At 34.4% G+C, this 22,280-nt stretch overlaps 5 protein-coding genes across 6 annotated transcripts in view; 3 read left to right on the top strand and 2 right to left on the bottom strand.

Annotated features, from left to right (window-relative positions):
• The window catches only part of LOC108219922 (tRNase Z TRZ2, chloroplastic), a 48,515-nt gene that overhangs the window by 6,523 nt on the left and 19,712 nt on the right, over positions 1 to 22,280 (bottom strand). The window lies entirely within an intron of this gene.
• Positions 6,000 to 10,433, top strand: LOC108220532 (zinc finger CCCH domain-containing protein 3-like). The gene is made up of 7 exons (XM_017394330.2): positions 6,000 to 6,271; positions 6,543 to 6,730; positions 7,105 to 7,158; positions 8,127 to 8,243; positions 8,672 to 8,926; positions 9,506 to 9,706; positions 9,809 to 10,433. The coding sequence occupies exons 1-7, from the start codon at positions 6,235 to 6,237 to the stop codon at positions 10,154 to 10,156; spliced, it is 1,200 nt and encodes a 399-aa protein (XP_017249819.1). The 5' UTR covers positions 6,000 to 6,234; the 3' UTR covers positions 10,157 to 10,433.
• Positions 10,996 to 13,482, top strand: LOC108221879 (triacylglycerol lipase 2-like). Its single transcript, XM_017395732.2, has 9 exons — positions 10,996 to 11,537; positions 11,629 to 11,739; positions 11,830 to 11,970; positions 12,067 to 12,177; positions 12,260 to 12,403; positions 12,487 to 12,527; positions 12,653 to 12,732; positions 12,811 to 12,906; positions 13,005 to 13,482. Exons 1-9 carry the CDS (start codon positions 11,352 to 11,354, stop codon positions 13,325 to 13,327), a joined length of 1,233 nt encoding a protein of 410 aa, XP_017251221.2. The 5' UTR covers positions 10,996 to 11,351; the 3' UTR covers positions 13,328 to 13,482.
• LOC108220273 (protein disulfide isomerase-like 2-3) lies at positions 14,091 to 21,366 on the top strand. 2 transcript variants are annotated; one of them, XM_017394001.2, is made up of 10 exons: positions 14,091 to 14,298; positions 15,252 to 15,410; positions 16,005 to 16,118; positions 16,386 to 16,555; positions 17,625 to 17,724; positions 18,002 to 18,178; positions 18,313 to 18,458; positions 18,963 to 19,109; positions 19,196 to 19,391; positions 21,230 to 21,366. In XM_017394001.2, the coding sequence occupies exons 1-9, from the start codon at positions 14,170 to 14,172 to the stop codon at positions 19,362 to 19,364; spliced, it is 1,311 nt and encodes a 436-aa protein (XP_017249490.1). In that variant the 5' UTR covers positions 14,091 to 14,169; the 3' UTR covers positions 19,365 to 19,391; positions 21,230 to 21,366. The 2 variants fall into 2 exon arrangements, with proteins under 2 accessions (XP_017249490.1, XP_017249489.1); XM_017394000.2 differs by lacking the exon at positions 21,230 to 21,366 and having other exon boundaries at positions 19,196 to 19,506.
• Positions 20,441 to 21,211, bottom strand: LOC108220275 (uncharacterized). Its single transcript, XM_017394002.2, has one exon. It carries the CDS (start codon positions 21,110 to 21,112, stop codon positions 20,555 to 20,557), a length of 558 nt encoding a protein of 185 aa, XP_017249491.1. The 5' UTR covers positions 21,113 to 21,211; the 3' UTR covers positions 20,441 to 20,554.

Genomic DNA, 22,280 nt, shown 5'->3' with positions numbered 1-22,280 from the left:
ATGTCAAAATGATACATGTGTCTATTAATTTATTAAAATCTAATTTAATTCTTTCAGAGAGAAAACTTTATTTTAATAAATTAATAAACATGTTAATATATTTTTACTAGACATGTTAAATGAGTATCAAATAGTAAAATTTGTTGAAAAATTTATGAACATATATATAGTCCTAAAGATACTCGCAATCCTTACAAAAAAATTATATATACTCTTAATAGTAAAATGCCCTTACGTGTTTAAGGTTTTGTATTTGCGTTAAGGACTCAATTTTGTACATTAGCCACGGCTGATGTTGACCAAACAAAGCGTACGTGGCGCTAAACGATACATGCACATTCAAACACGAAAGAGCATATTCCTTGGAATGTACTCTAAATCCTCCTTTCAAATAATCTAGTATTCGGATTTGGAATCTGGGGACAAAATAAACAAAGCAGTACTTGCCTGCAGAACAAATAAATTGCTTTAAAAGTACTGAGAATCATGTTACCTTGTCCCGTAACGCAACTCTGCTCCGCCGGGACCTCAGGTGGTCCTAGGTTGAGACTTGAACCCTCATCAATTCCGCTATACGCCACTCCCAACTTGGAGCATATTTTTCTGTATTTAAAATTAGAAAATATTTGGTGCTTATTATACAAAATAGAAAAATGAAACAAAAGTAAGAAGTAAATTAAGACGTGATTAAACTGTTTGAAAAATAAGTAGATGTTCTGAAATAAAAGCTGACATTCTAAATTTTTTATAAATACTTTTGATTTTTTACACAAATGCGAAAAGAAGTCAGAAACTTCTTTGCCCATACACAAACAGGCACCTTAAGTTTTGTTAGAATAATAAAACAAGAGCTTAAATATGAATACTTGAACACTTTTGATTATTCAAGAAAATTGTTTTAATTAATCACGTCTTGGTAGTTTAGGTGTAACTTCTAAACTAATTTTAAATCAAAAAATAAACATACTTCTATTTATAACATATTTATAAGCTCACCCAAATCATCATTATACAAAAGGATTATATATTTTAAATTAATAAAATATCCCCTTATGAAATTTATAACAGTACAAAACGTTTATGCACTCATGTCTATCACATGTTAAAGACAATTCACTTAAAAATCACAAATATACTGATAATGGATAGCTCAGTGGTTAAGAGCTTATCCTCTGTCGTCCCAGGTCCTGGGTTCGACCCTGGCTCACCCCGAGAGTTTCGTAGAACAGATACTCATTGTAAGGCTATAAGCCATATTTGTCAAAAAAAAAAAAAAAAAAAACTACTATGAGCCTGTCGCCAAAGGGTGCAACGACTAAAATTCACAACATAATATCGCACCTATTCATTAAAATTAAAATTTAATTAATAAGAAAATGTCTCCTATATGAAAGTTACAAGTCCTGAGAAATTTCAAAATTATTTATCGAAGCTATTAAATATATCTAATCAACGGTATTAAATTGATTGATCCGCCTCCACCACCGTATACACCAAAATTCACTAAATTTTGACAAGTGATCTGTCCTTTTGCCATTGAAGATGAAATGCAGATGAATCAGACTCTCAGGGAAAGTGGAATAAAAATACCAAAACATAGTGGTTGAGTGATGCTGGAGCTGGGAATAAAATATTATTCCACTGGCATGTTAAATGGTGTACATTTCAAGGTCGGTTACGTTACAAACTACACTTTCATTACTCACCCTTCGCTGCCAGTCTGCCGTAGCATAATCATCCGAATTGCCTTTTTTTTATGCATAAAGTTTTGGTTAGTGAAAACTGAAAAGGCAAGTGAAGACTCATTGTCATTAATATTATTTTAACTCGTGTCTGTTTCAAAATCGATTCTCCCCACAAATTTATCTGAACAGAGATTCATCTACAAAATATATAAATCTAACAATTTATAGAAAATAGTTAGCACAATTGATGTAAAATATGTTATTAAGTCGTTCAAAAGCGGATTTAAATTCTTGAATTTGTGTTGTGTTTGCTTGGGTGAATGATTTCGGAAGGAATGTAAAAAAAAAAAAGAATTACCTCCTGAACAATTTTTAAAATATTTCATTCATTCCTCCATTTCATTCTTCAAATCATGTGTAGATATTACACCTTCAATTTGAGATGAAATGCTTCATTCGCTCTCATCCTCAATTTATTCTCAAATCTCATCATAACAATTTTGCATTTCTTCAAAAAATTTCCAAACCTATCTATGTTGGTTTCAAGTATTTTTATTCATTTCGTTCAATTCTCCCCGACCAACACAACATTATAGTAATAGCTGGACACTGCACTATAAAGCAGAAAAATAAATAACTTAAGTTTTATATACCATATATAATATATATATATATATATATATATATATATATATATATCATATGTAATAATTTAAATTAGATTTAGAAACATTAAATTATTAGAAAAATGTACTGGTCATTTAAAAAAAAATAAAACCTAACATACCTTCTACTTATGTATTAAGAAACTTTAATTATAATATATATGATATTAAAAAAATAGTATTATATGATACGAAAAATAAACAAAATGTGTGGGTGGGTTCTGGGTTGTGCCAAATTTGTTGCGCATACCGTAACCAAATCAACAGTCCTTTTATGGGCCAGCCTGGATACACAAGAGTTTTTTAACTTGGGCTTGTTCGCTAACCAGATAATTTGGGTCATACTATATTTTAGACTTTTTGGGCTTTAGTAATACTGAATCATGTTCTCCATTCGGAAATTGATTGCGTATCTTGAGCCATTTGTGTTTATGGGCATGTTTGTTTGCCAGAAGTAGCTTCTGCTTCTGGCTTCTATTTTTTTACTCGTTTGTGTAAAGAAGTAGAAGCACTTTTAAGAAGCTGAGAATCCTAACTTCTCTCTCACAGCTTCCACTTCCTTTTCAAACACTTTATTAACTTGTTTACTTCTCACTTCTGCTCCACTTCTCAAGTTTAAGTATTTTATAAAATAGATTTTTTGATGTGTATTTTTTTGACATATTAACAATATTTTTGAGTTAGGTGACAATTTTTAATTATTCCAAATTTTATTAACAATGATAGACCCGTGTGTACAAGAATCTTCATTAATCAAAATCTTTACTTGAATAAATGTAGTTATTGATATATGGTCATAAGATGTGTTTTCAGAGAATTCAAAAATTAACTTGAGAGCAAGATAAATTATTACTCACTCCCTCTCAATTTATCCGTATTGTTTGATTTTTTATGATCAAATTGACCAAAGTTTGATCGGTAATTAGTGATTATTGTTACATGATTTTGAAAATTAAAGAAAATACATTTTAAAGTAGAATATATACCGATTTTAGTAATATATTTTTCATAAATTTTTTCTAATTATTATATATATAATTTGCAGTCAAAATTTGATAAATTTGAATGTAAAAAATCGAACAAGGCAGACTAATTGAGACGGAGAGTAATAAATTATTACTCCGTATTAACAAGTTTGGAAGATTATGAGCATTATGAAAATTAAAACAGCATCTAGTATGTATTACATAATAATGTTAGATGATCCAAATACAGAATCTAACTCTTTTTCAAACATATGGATAACATGTGGTTTCGAATATTTTAACTAATATCGTTGTTAATACATGAGAATCATTATATTTGACCGCGTGTTCTAGCCTCCCCTTCGAGAATCTAATTCTATTTTAAATCTCGATATTCACTTTCGTCAAAAGTTCGACATATTTTCTATTTTTAGCTAATTGTGTTATAATCAGATGCTTAGTATGCAGGGATACGTGAAGGAAAAAACAGGAAAAGAACAAATTTGTGGTCTCTGGACTCAAGTCACTCAACTTTGCTTGGGGTGAGATTTCCATGTTGTACAGCCGTACTTTGAGGAAATAAATTGAGGTTATTTTTGGAATAAACACGCATACCAAGAAAAAAGTTGGTTATATATGATTTATCTCATATATTATTAACTAATGCATTGAGAAGTGAGAATAGAGTTGAGTTTAAAAAAAAATCACAATAAATAGAGAGATATAGTGCATTGAGAATAAAGAATAGAGTTGAGTTTCCAAAAACTCACAATTAATATAGAGATAAATTTGTATTAAAAAAAAAGTGGGACAAGTATTTTTAGACAAATTTTTTTTCCTGAAAACGGACCTATAAATTGAGACGGAAGGAGTATTATATAATTTATAAATTTTTTTTGAAGAAATATAATTTATGAATTTTAATAAATTATATTTATTTTTGATTTTATGTGGACTGGAACTCACCTACTTGGGAGAGAGACGTCAAAATCTCCTATGGTTAGAGATCTAAGTTTGCCGAGAAGATGTATCATTAAAAACTAAGAAGAAAAACAAAGCAGTTAAGTGATTTGGAGCTTTCCGCTGATGAAAACTGACGAAAGCTCTAAACGGCTACAAAAAGAGAGAAGCCAGAGAGAATTAAGGTTATTTAAAATCTTAATTGAACATTATTAAATTTTATATCATAATTTGAAATTTTAACTAAATAGTACCGAAAAACAGATCCCAATTAAAATAGGCACAAAATGTTGATGGTAAATTTTATAGCCGAATTTAACGCACAAATTTTAACTCCACTTTCTCTAAAAGAAAAAATCCCGTTAGATTAATTAAAACGAATCTAAATAAATACGGGCCCCATGAGCTTAACTTCTACCGAACTTTGTGTGACCCCATTTGAGCCGCCCATCCTTAATAGGACTTTCAACATCGATGGGTCACTACCTCCCACGTGTCTTCATCTCAACTCACCAAGTCATCTCCTTTCCCACGCCTGACCCTTTTTGACGGCGACGATTTTATGCACATCCTCGAATCTTAACACCGCGTTTGTTGGCTTTTGAAAACCAAACATCTCATTCCCTTATTCTTTTCGGCTAAAGCATAGTTCACTTATAATTTAGAACATTAAGACTACATTTTTCTCAGATAAATATAAAATATTCAATTAGATTTTAATATGTTTTTCTCCTTTATCTAACTATATTTTACTATAATTATTCTACAATTTCCCGAATAATCACCATAAAATCGTGTCACTATTAGCAACATTCATTTGCAATGCAAGGTGGAATATATGCTTTCTCCCACTTTAATTTGAGTAATGCCAAACAAGGCACTAATAAATTTTCAACGTCATTGAATAACACCACAATGGGCCCCCAAAATTAAAATGACGAAACCATCCTTGAACAGAAACGTCGAGATCAATAACGTCTCGAGTCAAGCGTCCGTACACCGGACCAGGTGCAAGGACAATATAGTTGGTAGTACTATAATAAAGGAAAATTAAAATCATTAACAAATTTAACCTAAACAAATTTAAGAGAAACATGAAGACATTAATAAAATTAAAGAAGGAGAGCAAGAAAGGAAAAAGGTTAATTCACTTACTTACCTAACAAAAAGGCGAGTCAAATTAATCTATGTATCACTACCAAACTAATATGTGAAGATGGATATATTAAATTTTATTTACAATATATATATATATACATATATATATTTTAGTCGAAACATATTCATAAAATTTATAAATAATTTTTAATTTTCAAATAAAAATTGATCAATTTGACACAGAAACAACCTAATAATCTAAAATACATGTAGTATAATTTCGATAAAAATTTATTTCGTATTTTAAAATACTGTGAATATTATATAACTGGGACTTGTTGCATAAATAATTAATTAATATCAGGAGAAATATTGTTCAATCAAAAATCGATTCGTTTTCGGAATCAACTAGTACAATTGCGATCTTCTCTCGGATTTTACACACACAGTATCCAAACCAAACCAAACCAAACATACTCAGTATATCCCGCTTAGAGCAGGGTCTGAGGAGGGTAAGATGTACGCAGCTTTGCCCCTGCCCTTAAAGCAGAGAGGCTGTTTCCGTGAAGACCCCGGCTTAGCGCACAATAAATAATATAGACACACACAGTATCCAGTTTACCCTTATTCGAGACTTTGTACGAGAGAGGCGAGAGAAGAGAGAGACAATATTAACAGACAATCGTCTCCCCAACCCTACAAACGAGGACTTTTGTATTGTTGGTATTAGAAAATTCAATAAACATAATAGTATATAATAAATCTCTTTCACAGTTTCACACAGAGACACACACCAGTAGCAGCAACAGCAGAAAAGAAGCCAAGAAGAATATTTGGTGGGATTGTTTTTATCGGACATCGATGCCTGAGACTCGCCACTTAAACAGGAATGCTCATGGTACTCCTTTTTTTCCTTTTTTTTTTTCCCATTCATAACTGCTTTTATTATTTTTATTATTATTAGTTTTTATTGTTTATGTTAAAATCCGTTCATGATCAGTACTATGATAAATTGTTGTGCTGTGATTATGCTTATGATCAGGATTATGATTATTATCTTGTCTATTTGTTAGTTTGTTAGTTGTGTGGTAGTTACACACAAAGACAGGAACACAAATTGTATGTACTTCATGTTTGTTGAAAATAAAAAGTACTTGTGTTGATTGTAGAGGCTGGAAGGAGATTGAAAAATCAGACAAGTGAGAACCATGATGGTGATGGTGATGGTGTTGTTGTTTCGTATCCTGATCGGCCTGGGGAGCCTGATTGTGCCTTCTTCATCAGGACCGGAACCTGCGGGTATGGAGTCAATTGTAGGTTTAATCATCCTTCTGACTTAGTCGAGGCGAAAGAGAAGGTAAGTCAATATCGAGGCGTGTTTCGATATCTTAGTGATGAGATGAAGTGATCTTTTTTGTTTTTGTTGTCGATAACAGATTGTGTCATGAAACTGACTTTTTAGTTGAATCTCGTAACTCATGATCAATGTGCGTGCTTTAGTGATTCGTGGCATGTTTGTGCTTTGTAATATCACCTTCATCCCTCATAACTTCCAGTATTTTCTTATCAGTTTTTTGCAAGTTAAACGCTGTCAATTGAATTTTCCAAACTGATAGGAACCTAAAGTAACAAGCAATATACAGATTGTTTATGTTAATGGTGGTCCAGGGTTAATATGGTATTCCTTTTTTTACTGTATTATATTTACTGTCAGTGTCAATTGATTTACAGATTGCTCGTTTCAGAGGAGACTTGCCACTGAGAATTGGAGAGCCGGACTGTGAGGTAATCCAGTCCTTTGACATTGTTCCGCTTTATATATGCAAAAATATTGTATCTGATTTTCGTGTTAAACAACAGCTTGGAATCAATTGACAGTTCAAAGATGCATTTTTTTAGCAGAATGTTGGCTTTTTTCTAGGTTCATGTGCAATCTTTACTTTATAACAAATTAACTGGAATGAACTTGGTATGTTGTAATCACATTTGGAAATCCTTCATTGACCAGTCCTTAGGTTTCATAACAAGAATCTCAAGAGAGTAGCATGGATTCTTCTCCAGATTGAGGCTTTGATTTGCTCTGTAGTTCCAAAACACATATAGAATCACACATAATATTAGATATTAAAAGATCTCTATATCTGAGTTGACTAGATCTTCATAATCTATCAATATATATCTTTATATGTACCATGCATTCTTAATATTGCAAGTTAATTACAATTTCCTTTAATATCTAAATTGTCTTCAAACAGAACACAGGAAAATATTTCCAGCAAGTGAACAATTCCCATTCTAAAAGGTTCCTTTTGCTATGTATTATGTCATTATAATATGAGATAAACGAACAAAGAAGAGATTTTATGGCTATTCAGTTACTGTTATGGCTGTTGATGTTATCTTCGATATTGGTTAAATCTTTTTTCTTGTCTCTAAGGGTTATGCTTGTTGAAATTGTTTGGATTGGAAAAATTAAAAATATAATCAACTATATGATGATTGCCATCATCTCTTTTTGTAAAACTTTGTATAGTTGGAATTTAAGAATTGTCTTGCAGAAGTAACACATAAATACACAATTAAGCCATTCACTTGCGTAATTTTTTTTATTTCTCTCATCATTTATAGGTTAATCGTGATGCAGAAATTTTATGAACATGTGGCATGTTATATATAGTAACAATGCTTAGTTGTTTACATTGGAAGAGCATTTTTGTTGAAGAAATTATGTGACAGATAATTCTGCATTGCAGTATTTTCTGAAGACAGGCGCATGCAAATATGGACCATCATGCAAATATCATCATCCACCTGACAGATATGGCGCCGGACCAGTTGTATTGAACAGTTTTGGTCTTCCCGTGCGGCAGGTATGCATTCCTACCCCAAAGATTGCATCACTTTAATGTAATTATAAATGTCAACAGAGAGCACGTTACTGTCAATGAATTTAATATAATTCATTACAAGTTCTAGTAATAAGTGCTTTAATAATAGTGTACCTTGTTAATGAAAATTGTATATTAGTGATCGCCTTATAATCAACAAAAATATAACAAGGTCCCTAAAATAGAGCTAGGGCTTCTTTATACTAAGAGAATCAAACTACGATGTTCATATGAGGTCATAGATTCCTCTGTTAAGTGATTAGTTAGTTGTGTATGTCATATTTCCAACCACATACAATACATATCGTCTTTGGTAATATAAAATAATCACAAACCTGTGCAACATATGTGCATCTCGTATTGTCACTGGTACAGTATAGTACATTTCATTTTTTCATCAATTGAACCAGGAAGAGAAGTCTTGTTCCTATTACATGCGCACTGGAACTTGTAAATTTGGGGTTGCATGCAAGTTCAATCATCCAGAACTTTCATCTGCTGGAAATGTTTTACCTGTGCTGGGCACTGCTGTGGGTGGATCAGGTGGTTTGATCATTGTACCTCCATCAGGGTTATATGCTGGCGGAATCCCTTCGTGGGCGTTACTCAATGAAGCATATATAATTAGTCCTCTATCTCAAGGCCTAGGCTGGAATACATACATGGTTAGTTAATGTTCCCCGAGCTCTTTATTATGCACAAATCTGTTTTGGATCTTCTTTATGCGCATTCGTGCTGGCATTAATTAGAGTTTTGTGTTGCCCCTAGTAAAACATTGGCTATTACTAGGGCCTGATTTTCCATCTCATTTCCTCCATCTTTCCTGCCAACATTGGCTATTAAGTTTCATTGTTTTATCTGGATTGCTGAAGTACCTGCCTTTCTAATAGTTTACTGAAGTTACTTAAATTGCCTGAAATTTATTTTCTTCTGTAGTATCACGTATTCACTTGCAGTTTCTGCATTTATGGTTGTAAACTTGTATATGGATATTTGTTTTGAATCGCCAAAGAATATTTGTTCATGTGATTTTGTTGCATACTGATGTTTGTTAGTTAGAACACAACTATTTTGACGTTTGCCAATGATACTTTACATGTGTGCATATACAAATACATGTGAACAATTTTTAATTTACATGAGAATTATGCTGATACTTTCAGAAGTTCTGAACGGGCTTGAGACAAGGCTCTTTAAGCTTATAATTCTGCTTCTCTAATTTGTATTACTTTAATGTCTATTAGGGTGGCATGAATGGTCAGATCACTCCTGCATTGACGACAGCTAATGTTTTACCTGAGAGACAAGATCAACCAGTGTGCCGCCACTTCATGAATACTGGAGTCTGCAAATATGGATCTGATTGCAAGTACAATCACCCAAGAGAAAAGATTTCACAGTTAGCAGCTAGTTCCTTGGGCCCCCTTGGCCTCCCTTTGAGACCTGTAAGTTGTTAAAGAAAATGAGTTTGTGTTTATATAAACTAGTTTAAAGCTTTTATTTACTTGAATCCCCGAATACAACTCATTAGACATTTACAATTGTAGGGCCAAGCGGTATGTTCATATTACACAACATACGGAATCTGCAAGTATGGTCCCACTTGTAAATATGATCACCCTTTGGTGGGATACTCGTATGAGGGATATTCGTATAATTATGGTACAGACTTTCCTGCAGCATCCGTATCAAATTCATCAAGCTTCCATTATCAGGAAAGTTTTCCTATAATCCATTCATACGAGACATCTCCATCCAAGTCGTCGAAGTTTCCTGAATGGGCAGGGAAAGTTGATGCTCCAAGCAAAAAGGATACAGATGTAGAGGCTGCTGAAGAATCACCTGAACCTGCTGGATCTCTATCACCTTCCTCATCACCACGAGCGGGTCTTTGACATAGTCCTTCTCGTTTAATCAATTTTCCATTTTGTGATTCACGTGCCATAGTTTGCTACCGAGGATGTTGTTTAACGCGGGGTGGGGTAATTAATCTGTTACTTAGTTGATGCAAATTAAAACTTTAGGACTTATGGTTTCCTCAGACCATTTTTTCCTGCTGCCTTGGGGCTTTTATTAATTTATATTGACATTTCTGCCAACACATACAGCCAGAGACCAAGAACATTTTTTTTTACCCTTCCAATAAAATGCACTGGGGAATTTGTCTGAGAACCCAAATTGCTTATGTTATCAAATTTTGTATTTCATAACTTGCAACTGTAATGCTGCGATGTGGTTCCAAAATATAGTTCTGGTGTGTTGCTCTGTTTCTTTTAAACAAAAGAAGTATTAGTTGTAAAAATAGTATAGATTCCATGATGCGATGAATGAAGATTAAAATCACAAGGAAAAATCAGTTACTGTCGTTGATATTAAGAACAAAATGATTGAAGATTAAAATCTTAAGGAAAAATCAATAATTGTCGTTGATATAAGAACGAAATTGTATACACCAGGGCTTAATATACAACCACGTAGAGGAAATCCTGACTCATGCATGGTTAATATTGTTTTGATTCATGTTCTGGCTGGTTCTGCGACTCGTGTAGTGTCTGGTTCTGTTTTCGAGCCTGTTTGGTTAAGGTTATAATTATGACTTATGACTTAACGTAACTTGATAAATGTTTGGCTCTTCATCTTATTACCGAAAAAGCTAGATTGTCAAACTGAAGGTCTGTTTGAGATCCAAGAATTGAGGATCATCATAAATAACCATTTTGTCGTAATGTTGTTGAACAGATACAACGCAAAAACAATTTTCTGCAGACAGGATCATCTCTGATATCTACGCCGCATGCATCCGGAATATGGAACCTTTGTCTTCCTCAATACTCTGCGAAGAAGACAGAAGCTAGCGGCTGAAATACATGTTTATAATTAAATTATGAATCTGCATTTTTCAAATGTGGAAGTGTTGAATCGATTAAAACTAACTAGCAGTATCCGTTGAAGTCACTTCACGTAGATGTGCAATCGTTTTACGTAGAAGGCTTTGGAAGTAGTTTGTGTTCATATACTCCTTTCTGTTTGTATTATATGTGTCATTAGTATAAAGAATGCGAGGGACATGGATGTTGATGAAGCAGGAGTATGTCGCTGAATATGGCCCGTGTTTTAGCCTTTGCAATTTTATTGGTTCTGTTCTGTTTATGCGGATCAGCTGTTGGAAGTAGAGTAAAGTTGTTTGAAGCCAAGAAGGGTTCATCTGCAGCTTCTGATGATGGCGTTTGTAGCTCGGTGGTTGCTCCTCAAGGATACGTCTGTGAAGAACACACTGTAATTCACTAGTACTCCTCGTCTTTATGAAATATAAGGTTTTATAACAGTTATGATCACTTTAATCCTACTAAATGAAATTGCATTTCAGGTGACTACTCAAGATGGCTATATTCTCAGTATGCAGCATATTCCAAATGGACGGTCGGGTGTGAGTACAGGAAGCAAGCCACCAGTCCTGCTGCAACACGGGCTCCTGATGGTGAGAAGGGCGTTTGTTTTTTTTCCTTGGCATCGCGTTTGATGAATTGAACGATGTTTGATAGAATATATATTATGGACTTTGTGGCAGGATGCTATAACATGGTTGTTGAGTCCTCCAGACCAGTCGTTGGCATTGCTCTTGGCTGATAACGGTTTTGATGTGTGGCTTACCAGTACCCGCGGAACTAAATATAGCCAGGGACACACTTCTCTCAGTACCAATGACGCTGTTAGCTCTCTTCCTGCAGTTCACCTTATAACTAGTTTGGTTATTTGCTGCGTGAATTGTTTTCAATTGGCTAAAATTTTTGTTTAACGTTTGCAGGCTTATTGGAATTGGTCCTGGGATGAATTGGTAGCTTATGACCTTCCAGCTACGTTTCAGTATGTCAATGATCAAACAGGGCAGAAACTGCACTACGTTGGGCATTCACTGGTACTCCCATTGCTTTGTTTTCAAGGTTCTGCTCAAAATGCAACGCGATTTATAATGGTTATGCAACTGTTTAATTTTTCAGGGAACATTGACTGCCTTGAGTGCATTCTCGAAAGGACAACTTGTTAGCATGCTTCAATCAGCTGCACTTCTTAGCCCGATTGCTTATGTTGGCCAAGTAACTTCCCCGCTAGCCACAAATGCTGCTGATGACTTTCTTGCAGAGGTATGAACTCTTTTTCTTCTTCACCTCCAATTCTATTTCAGTGAACGCGTAATCAGTCATAATCATGATTCGTATTTTAATAGGATTTGAAGTGGCTGGGCATTAATGAATTCAATCCAAGGGGGTAAGAGCCATTCACCTTTGTTTACTTTCTCATCTCATTACTTTCTTAACCTCCGTGTCCAACTTAGATTTAAACATTTGGGTGAGACAGAGGAGCATCTGACAAGATTTTCTCAAAATTTTCAGGGATGCTGTACTCAAGCTTCTCAAGGAAATCTGCGCAAAACCAGGTGTTGACTGCACAAACTTGCTCACATCTTTCACAGGTAGTGTTCACTTCAATGAGTTCCTCGAGTCATGATTCAGCTCCTTCACTATATCTTTTTTACCGAGTAATGCTACAGGTCAGAATTGCTGCCTAAATTCTTCCGTGGTCGATTTCTTTCTGACACACGAGCCTCAGCCAACATCAACAAAGAACATGGTTCACGTCGCTCAGAGTAAGTTGAATAATATATAATCATTTCAGGGCCTTTCTTCTGACACAATAAAATTTTATATGGACTGATTACTTAACAATTACATCGATTAAAATCAGTGATCAGAGACGGAACGATACACATGTACGATTATGGCAATGCCGACGACAACAATCAGCACTACGGGCAGTCCACTCCACCAATTTACGACATGTCAAGCATTCCAAATGACCTTCCTCTGTTCTTTGCCAACGGAGGGGCTGATGCGCTTTCGGATGTGAACGATGTGCAGCTCTTGCACGACGACCTTAAAGATCACGATGCTGATAAGATGGTGTTCCAGTACCAAGATGATTATGCTCATGCAGATTATGTGATGGCTGTGAATGCTAAGCAAGTTGTGTATAATCCTCTCATGGCTTTCTTTAGGCTTCATCAGTGATACTAACATTACTGAACTGCATTCTGTGTAATTAATTACCTTTGGCATACAATTTACAGATTTTTAATGTGCTTTTAGTGTTCGACTGTCGGCATTTTGATTTTATTGCAAACAGTTGTGCCTCATTCATAAATCGGATAGACTTGTCTCGTGAACTCTTTTCTCTTGAAAAAACAGCAAGTAATTTTATCCCTTATTTAATTTACATAATGTCTTGCAGAAAAAGTTATTTTATATAAATTTATAAAATAATAAGAACTTCGAGATGTGTTTAGTAAAAAACATATTTCAAAATAATTAGTCCACTAAAAATGTGTTATATAAAAAATAGATGGTTAAATGGAGCTAATTCAGTATATATTTTTAGAATATATGATAAATTATCTAATGCCGTCAAGTGCTAAAGCCCTATCAATTATAAATATTTATTAATTAAAATTTAAAATTTAACAATATGGCATAATTTTTATAAATTTCATGATTCTTTTTTTTTTATAATAAATTTCATGATTCTTTAATTGTATTTTCTAAATCGAAATCCATAGTCCTCTTGGATTTTCTTTATAAATTTGAACATATTTATAGATTAATTATATTAAAAATTAAAACGCTACTAAAGCGACAATAAAAGACAATGCCCCGTGTTTTAAAAAAAAAAGACAATGCCTCGGTCGTCAAATGTAATGTGATTTGATATCAGGAATACACGTGTAAAACCTCCATTGGCCAACACACGTGTTTAAGTAAACAACAACGTACGAGGGTTTTTCTGTTACTCCACCACACCGAATCAGAAAAACATCATTAATCAGTTCACCGAGTCGAATCGCCGGCAACAAAGAATGCATAGCTCTTCTTCAATTACATTAATAACCTTCATATTATTATTTTTGCATAGCACGAGTATCGATGCATTGTATGGATCATCTTCACCCGTTCTTCAACTCACTCCCGACAATTTTAAGTCTAAGGTACTTACTATAGTACTCAACATGCATTATGTGAACATGCTGATTTGTATTGTTGTGAATACGTTAATAGTATGATATTGTCCGTTTTGAACTGTTACGTGTAAAATAATTGCGGGAACTAAGGGAGTTAATTGACCGGCTCTTAAGTTGCGGGGTAACTTCCAATATGTAAATTAGGTTTGCCGGTTGAACTTGACATTGGGAACAGAGTGTCATTGCTTCACAGTTCAGACACTTATGTATAATGTATGTGTGCATATGTATTAGGCTATTAGCATAAATTTAACATGAATATTGATTGAACTTACGAATTCTTGTTAGAGCAAGTCCAATAGGTTACCTAAATGCTATTTGTTAAATAGAAGGATTTAGTTGGGAATGGAAATGGATGTGAATTACGTTGTTATCATTATTTTTATAAACCATTTGTTCTTCTGTTTCGTACGTGGCAATTTGAATTTGAGCTCTATTGTGGTGTTTAAATAAGGAGAATAGAAGGGGATGGGATGAAATAGATAAAGTTACCATAAAATAATGGAGATTGGTGCAAAGTTTTGGGGAATAAAAAGAGTAAGTGCAAATTTTTTTTGATAAGATCAGGTAAGAAAATGTGTGTGATGAAGAATTGAGCATTCATTCTCAAAATCGGAGGTTTGAGCTTTAATTTAGGTTGTAAGGGATGAAATGAAGGAAAAAATAAATTTGAACACTTCACCAAAATATAGTTTAAATTTCATTTAATTCTTTCCATCCAAACACAATATATGACTTGTTTTCCATCAATTCGGAAAGGAATGCTAAATTTTTCTGTACAAACCTATCATAAAAGAATCCTCTCTTCCATTTTCCCCCAATATTGTCTCTTACGTTATATAAATTAGATTATTAATTCTTTTGTACGCATCAGTTGACATGTTTCTCAGTAACATCTCTTTGTTTGCAAATGGTTGCAGGTTTTAAATTCAAATCGCGTAGTATTAGTAGAGTTTTTTGCACCTTGGTGTGGTCATTGTAAAGCTCTAACACCCATTTGGGAAAAGGCTGCTACCATCTTGAAAGGTGTTGCAACTGTTGCAGCTCTTGATGCTGATGCTCACAAGTCACTTGCTCAGGTTTGATATGGCTGGATGGATATTCTTGTAACTGAATTATCTGAATATTTTACCTTTTATGGTTTAACGGATTCATAACCCAAATTGCCTCTGAAAACTTGACGACCTTTTCATGAGTAATTTGTAGTGAAATATAAGCATGACCCCTATACCAATATCAATGTGTTTGCATACCGTGGCTTGAACAGTCAGTTTCTTAGTTCATGGTCAACGAGGGTTTTTTTTACTTTCCGTTTTTCTCCTCCTGTAAAATAATATTTACGTTGTACTATATGTACAATAGCTGCCATATAATGATAGAAGAGATAATTTTTTTTAAAATAATATATGATATTTTTCAGTAGCATTCTGCTAAATGACCAACTCTCCCAATATGATATTTTTTTTAGTAGCATTCTGCTAAATGACCAACTCTGTCAATCTGTATGGTGTTAGGAGTAGCCATATTTGGATCATAATCTTTAACACATCTCCTAATTTATTTAGTTTTTACAAGCTTCATTTTCTTCTTTCTTGAGTTAAGGGTTCTGTAATTGTTCTAGATTACTTTTTTTTGTTATTGCTGATTTAATGTTCTCTCTTTATCTGCTTTAGGAGTATGGGACCCGAGGATATCCAACAATCAAGGTGTTTCTACCTGGAAAACCTCCAGTGGATTACCAAGGTGCTAGGGATGCTAGAGCGATTGTTAACTTTGCAGCTAAACAGGTCGTCACTCGTGATCTATCATATGCTAATTTTACACTATTATTCTTAGTCGTGCATATTGATCTTCCAAAAATGAATGGAGACTGGTGGTTATAAGCCCTGTATCTTTCGTATGCTAAGAGAGAGGCTAAGAGCTCCACTGCCTCTACAGCCTTGGTTTCATTTCTACTAAAACTGGAATCAATATTGCTGTACATTGTACGAAATTTGAACAATAGAAAAAAAAGTGTTTGGTGATCGACACTGATGGATTCTGTTTATACACAGGTCAAGGTACTTCTGAAGGAGCGGTTAGATGGAAAAGAAACTGGGAAGTCAAGCAAGAAATCAAGTGAAAAATCAGCTCCTACTGCATCAGTGGAGTTGAATTCCCTCAATTTTGATGACTTGGTGCTTAAAAGTAAAGAGCTTTGGGTTGTGGAGTTCTTTGCGCCTTGGTAAGTACCAAATTTTTTAATATTATGGTACCGCCACCATAAAATTATTGCAGTCATTTTTGTAGCTGCCTAGAGGATGTAATCACTTCAACTGGTCCAGCTGAAGTGATATCTATAATATAATAAGGTCAAATATTACGGTAATTCATGAGAGACACTAGACTTCTGTATTTATGAAGCAAAAGCTAAGCGAGGTGGGATGAAATTGAAATAAAAACCAAGTAAACTAAGCACCTAAAACAAAACTGAAAAGCCAACATGGATTCATGTGGTTTGATGAATTACCTACACTGCAGTTGCAACAGGTATATTATTAAAATTTCTCAAACATTCACATTTAGATGTGATAGCTTGTATAAAAAAATTAGGTCAAACTCTCACAAAATAAATGCCATTAAACAAAATTAAGTGGTGAAGAGGACCTTTAGCACTTAAAGTTTGTATTTTGGAATTATCTATTTTGTGGCACTTATTATATAGAAGCTACTCAAATTTCTCAAGTCTCAACTATGTATCACATTACTTGAGGAAAAATGCAAGTCCATAATGCTTTAGCTTATTACATTATTGCATTGTTGCTTCGATAATTTATTAATCATTTACTGTTTAGAATATTTATTGAATTTAGTTTATTAATTGACCTGTTTTATTAAATTGTAATTTTTAGCTGTATTTTTTTGTCCAATGGCCTCTCCAGTCCTCAGTCCTCTGTCAATTTTTATAAAGAACTTTTTCCCGCTTAACATGAAATTAAGGTGTTTTAGTGTTGATACCTCTTATCCGGCCAGTGATCACAATTTGCTAGTTTGGAGCATTGTTTACATGTGAAGTTGTTCCTTGAACGATTTAACTCCAATTGGCCATGGTCATTTTAAATGAACATAATAAGCCAGCATCACTTTTTTTCTTTTTCGGGTCTCATTTCTAGCTGTGCAAACATAGCATGACTGATATCAGTCAATCCAGATTGGTCTAAATGCCTAGTCAGTATGCAAGCAAATTAAAGGTCACTATGATCCATATTTCCTCTGTGAATTTCTCCATGGTGATATATTTTTTCTGTTTGAAGGTGTGGACACTGTAAGAAGCTTGCTCCAGAGTGGAAGAAGGCATCAATTAATCTGAAGGGCAAGGTGAAGCTGGGCCATGTTGATTGTGAAGCTGATAAGGTATTAGATGGTTACCATGTTTTGTTGTTTCAGTCTGTTCTATTGTCTTAATTTCTCAACTATTTGCTCAATTGATATGGAGCATGTAGTGATTTGTATTCGGGTTTCTTTTGCCACTAATTGCTGCTGTGTGTGAATTATATGCTTTTAAACCTCTTATTACATCTTTTTCTGCTATGTTAACTTGTGCTATTATTTTATGAAGCACCAATTTGCTTTAGAGAGTCTGTTTGCTTTTATATGTAAACGGCATGCTTCTAATGGGTTGGAGTTCTAGTCTCTCATGAGCAGGTTCAACGTAGAAAGTTTCCCCACTATCTTGGTATTTGGTGCAGACAAAGAGAGACCTTCTATATATGATGGAGCAAGATCTGCCTCTGCACTTGAGTCATATGCTCTTGAGCAGCTGGAAATTAATATGCTACCTCCTGAAGTGACTGAGTTAACGAGCCAAGTAAGCTTTTCAAAAGCTTGTATTGCAACTGATAAGTACTGATATCTTTATATATACATGTACTTGTTAAAACCTTAAAGTGCCAACTATGAGCTTTCCAGTTATTACACTATTTCTTTATGATCTCCGTATAGGACGTAATGGAAGAGAAGTGTGGTTCAGCTGCCATTTGTTTTGTTGCCTTCCTCCCTGACATATTGGACTCCAAGGCTGAGGGAAGGAATAAATACCTAGAGCTGTTGTTATCAGTCGCTGAGAAATTCAAAATGAATCCTTACAGGCAAGAACACTTTTTTATCTGGAAACTAGAGTTGTATATTTTTTCTCATCTTTCATAAATGTCTCGATTCTAGTGTTGTAAATGAGCACAGAGCTGAGCCTAAAGAAAATTGATCTCGAACTTGACTTATTATGAAATTATTATAGAAATCGGGCTCTAGTATGATCCACACTTAAAGAAAGTTTTTGGTTTCAGCTTGTTTATAAAACCTTTAATCCGAGCTCTGTTTGATATAAGGCTCTACAGTTGGTGTTGAGTATATATCGAGCTGAGCTTGAGATCTATTTTGCATCAGCTGTTTATTATTTTCTGGAACTTGAATGTTAAAAAATGATGACTCAGATCCTCTATCCTACATATTTCTCATTTTCTGATTATTGGATTATCAGATCAGATTAGCATCATAAACCTCTGCTGACTGATAGAAACATGAGAGTGTTGAATAAGTCATCAGTGTTCTCAATTGCTTGGGTTAATTGTAATTAAGAATTGTATCTACTGCAGCTATGTCTGGGCAGCAGCAGGGAATCAACCAGAGCTTGAGAAGCAGGTAGGCGTGGGCGGTTATGGATATCCAGCTTTGGTGGCTCTGAATGTGAAAAAAGGAGCTTATAAATCACTACGAAGTGCTTTTGAGCGCGATCAGATTATGTAAGGATGACTCGCTGTTAATTCACTTCACTATATTGTTAACTTGAATGGATTGTAAAGATATATTTGGTTTATCTGCAATTCAGAGAATTTATCAGAAATGCCGGACTAGGAGGAAAGGGTAATCTGCAAATTTCAGCAACACCTGAAATTGTAAAGACTGAACCGTGGGATGGAAAGGATGGACAAATCCTCGAGGAAGACGAGTTCTCTCTGGAAGAACTAATGGTTGAAGAGGCCAAGGATGAGTTGTAAACTCTGAAAACCACACCAAACATTAGGGTAAGATCAATCTGAACCTTTTCATATAATGATTCTGACCTTAACATGTACTCATAACTTATAATTTACGTGATATAATTTTAAATTATATTCGAATAACTCTACATTCATCAAACTTTCGCAGCTGCATTGCTTTCCATATATGTCAATCTCTTCATATTTTCTAATTTGTCGAGCATCTAAAATATCGTTCAGACAGCTGTGCTGTTCATTCTGCAAATTCGCAGTTGGCTCAACGTTTTCCAAACCTTTGTGCTATATATGTAAGTCAGCCATTGGTTCCAACTTCTAACAACTATTTCCAAACGGTGCCCTTGAGTCGTTTCATCTGTTGAACACTTCTGGTTTGTTAAAAGTCAGACCAGTCTATAATAGTATCCTGATAAGTGATAAGATGGTCAATGTTGTTGGGCCCAAGTGACAAAATCTAGCTAGGTTCCTTTGTCGTGTTTTATTCTCTGGTTGTTGAACCAAAAGGTTCAATCTCAGCTGAAATCTTGACCATCTTGTTCTTGATTAGCACTGCCCCCTTTTACACTGGTAATCTTGGACTTTTTCCACGTTTCAGGGAGTGATAATTCTTTCATGTCGAGAATTATATTTAGAACATATACTAATTTATTGGTTTACAAACCAACTTGTTTAAAGAAGTATTACATCGTTCTCCTTAGATTAATATTTTGGATAAAGAATTAGGCACGTATTTTACTACTGTTATATAATATAGGTTTATGAATACTATTTCTTTCTTAATATAAGCATATCAAGTCAAGTGCCCCTAAAACACCGGCGTTTAACAGTAAACAGCAATGGACACACACTTCATGACAGTAACACTCATACATTAAAATGCATCACTGGTTCAAATCACACCATTAATATACTATCAGACCAGCCATGATCACAAATAATTCTATATATGGACAGTTTGATCACGTCGGAATATATTGCAGAACAGACGAGTTTCTGGCGACTGATAATTTGTACTGCGGCGGCAGATAATTCATAACCAAATTGTTGTGCAAAATATGTACACCAGAAACATGAAATAAGTTAAATAAGTTGCAGGGAACAACTCATGAAAAGTTTGATTCCACAACAAAATCAACTATAAGCCATTTTCTTATTTTTTTAACATAAAACAGGATCATTTGAATTTCATTTCATATTCCCCAAACACCCCAAATCCTACCCCCAAGAAAACTTACAATCTTCTTGACAGATGATTCCTTCTCCAAACCCCCCACTTCTTCACCTTGAAAAGACAATTCTGCCTGCTTTGCTTCCTTCAACTTGCCCTTCTCCTCGCTCTCGCCAGGGCTAGAACTGTAATTCCCCCTCCTCTTCCCTTTCTTGCTCTTCAAACCATTACTACCACCCCTGTTACCACCACCACCTTTCTTCTTCATAAGACCATCTTCATAAGCATCGATGATGTCATGAATAATCTCGCGGTTGGGAGAATTATTCCAACGTACCCAATAGCTCATATAGCACCGAAAGCAGCTGCACTCAAACTGCGGTGCATGATCAATAACCTTAGCCTTAGTTTTATTCTGTTGGCTAGAAAAACTGTTGGAATTAGCTGAGCATGAGATTAAGTAGGCCAGGACTTGTCGATCTTCTGGCGAAAGCGCCACCGTGAGAGTGAGTATGGTGGCGGGAAGCAGAGATAAGTGATCGGAGATGGGTGGCGTAGAGGGGTGGATTTTCTTCTTCATGGTGGTTTGAAATATTCTTGAAGCTCAAGTTGGTTGGCTTTGAAGAAGTCTTGGCCTAAAGGTTAGTTTATTTGGAGGATTCTTTGTTTTAATATATGCCTTTGGTATATTTTATAGGGAGTGGCTGCAGATGAGAATCTATTGTGCTGGGCAGAGATGCTGTGTGTCACGCGCATTGGGGACTCAGTTTTCCACACTCTTGTCTTTTAGACTCGGTTTTAGTTACTTAATGTTGACTTGGTTAATTACCGGAGTCACTTAACAGTTAACAGTGTTAGCATTATGGCAGACTCCCGTGAATTTCTGGCTCACTCTATAAAATATTCAAATTCATCTAAAAGAATCTCGAGTATAAATAATTAATTTACCAAATTAGAGTTGTCAATGTAGGAGTATATAAACATATCAAATATTTTTATGTATATAATGAATATTAAGAATTCTTCATTTTAAATTGAATGTATTATATTATAAGTTGATCACTTTAACTATTTTAGTCGAATTCAAGAATATGACTAAAATACTCAAAGTGATTATATTCGACCTCAGCCTGGTTATTTCAAGAATATATAATATAATCACTTTGAGTATTTTAGTCGGATTCAAGAATCTATTTGTATATACTTAAGAATATGACTTGTGACTTATATTGATTTAATGAAATAATGCTTAGATTGTATTATTTACTTGGATAATTTTATATATAAGTGACTTATGAGTTAATAAAATAATAATTAAATAAATAAAAAATTTATTATATTATTTTTTTAATGCTGAAATTGAGTTTTATTGTAACATTATATAAATGACTTGAATTCTAGGCGAACCGTTCCTGCTGAGAAGTTGAGCTCAACTAAAAACAGAAACATGATTCAACTCATCCCAATATCCGATTCGCTTCCAAAACACTATAAGTTGGTGAAAGTAATTAACTACACGTCCCACAAAAACCGCCCAAGCGCGTACCATTGTTAATCCAAGCAGAATCGGATTCACAGTTCCATGTACATAGTGGAGCAGGTGTTTCTCCGAGATAAATAGAGCTCCCTTCTGACTTTACTATTCTCATTTTTTAGTACACAACTGAATTCGATCCTACAAAAGACGTCGCTGGCGGCAGCGATGAAAACAATCTTCCAACACATAAGGACATCCTGTTTCTATCTAG

Source organism: Daucus carota, chromosome 5 (genome assembly GCF_001625215.2).
Source record: "Daucus carota subsp. sativus chromosome 5, DH1 v3.0, whole genome shotgun sequence".
Lineage (NCBI taxonomy): Eukaryota > Viridiplantae > Streptophyta > Magnoliopsida > Apiales > Apiaceae > Daucus > Daucus carota.
The sequence above is the reverse complement of the archived record's forward strand: the minus strand, read 5'-3'. Positions and strand labels throughout refer to the sequence as shown.

Excerpts from the sequence above, each read along its gene's own strand:
- LOC108220532 (XM_017394330.2), top strand. The coding sequence starts at position 6,235 with ATGCCTGAGACTCGCCACTTAAACAGGAATGCTCATG. Across the intron at positions 6,731-7,104 it reads TAGTCGAGGCGAAAGAGAAG|ATTGCTCGTTTCAGAGGAGA; the intron begins GTAAGTCAATAT and ends ATTGATTTACAG. Across the intron at positions 9,707-9,808 it reads TTGGCCTCCCTTTGAGACCT|GGCCAAGCGGTATGTTCATA; the intron begins GTAAGTTGTTAA and ends TTACAATTGTAG.
- LOC108221879 (XM_017395732.2), top strand. The coding sequence starts at position 11,352 with ATGTCGCTGAATATGGCCCGTGTTTTAGCCTTTGCAATTTTATTGGTT. Across the intron at positions 11,538-11,628 it reads ACGTCTGTGAAGAACACACT|GTGACTACTCAAGATGGCTA; the intron begins GTAATTCACTAG and ends ATTGCATTTCAG. Across the intron at positions 12,178-12,259 it reads ACTACGTTGGGCATTCACTG|GGAACATTGACTGCCTTGAG; the intron begins GTACTCCCATTG and ends TTAATTTTTCAG.
- LOC108220273 (XM_017394001.2), top strand. The coding sequence starts at position 14,170 with ATGCATAGCTCTTCTTCAATTACATTAATAACCTTCATATTATTATTT. Across the intron at positions 15,411-16,004 it reads CTCACAAGTCACTTGCTCAG|GAGTATGGGACCCGAGGATA; the intron begins GTTTGATATGGC and ends TATCTGCTTTAG. Across the intron at positions 17,725-18,001 it reads TTGATTGTGAAGCTGATAAG|TCTCTCATGAGCAGGTTCAA; the intron begins GTATTAGATGGT and ends TTGGAGTTCTAG.
- LOC108220275 (XM_017394002.2), bottom strand. The coding sequence starts at position 21,112 with ATGAAGAAGAAAATCCACCCCTCTACGCCACCCATCTCCGATCACTTA.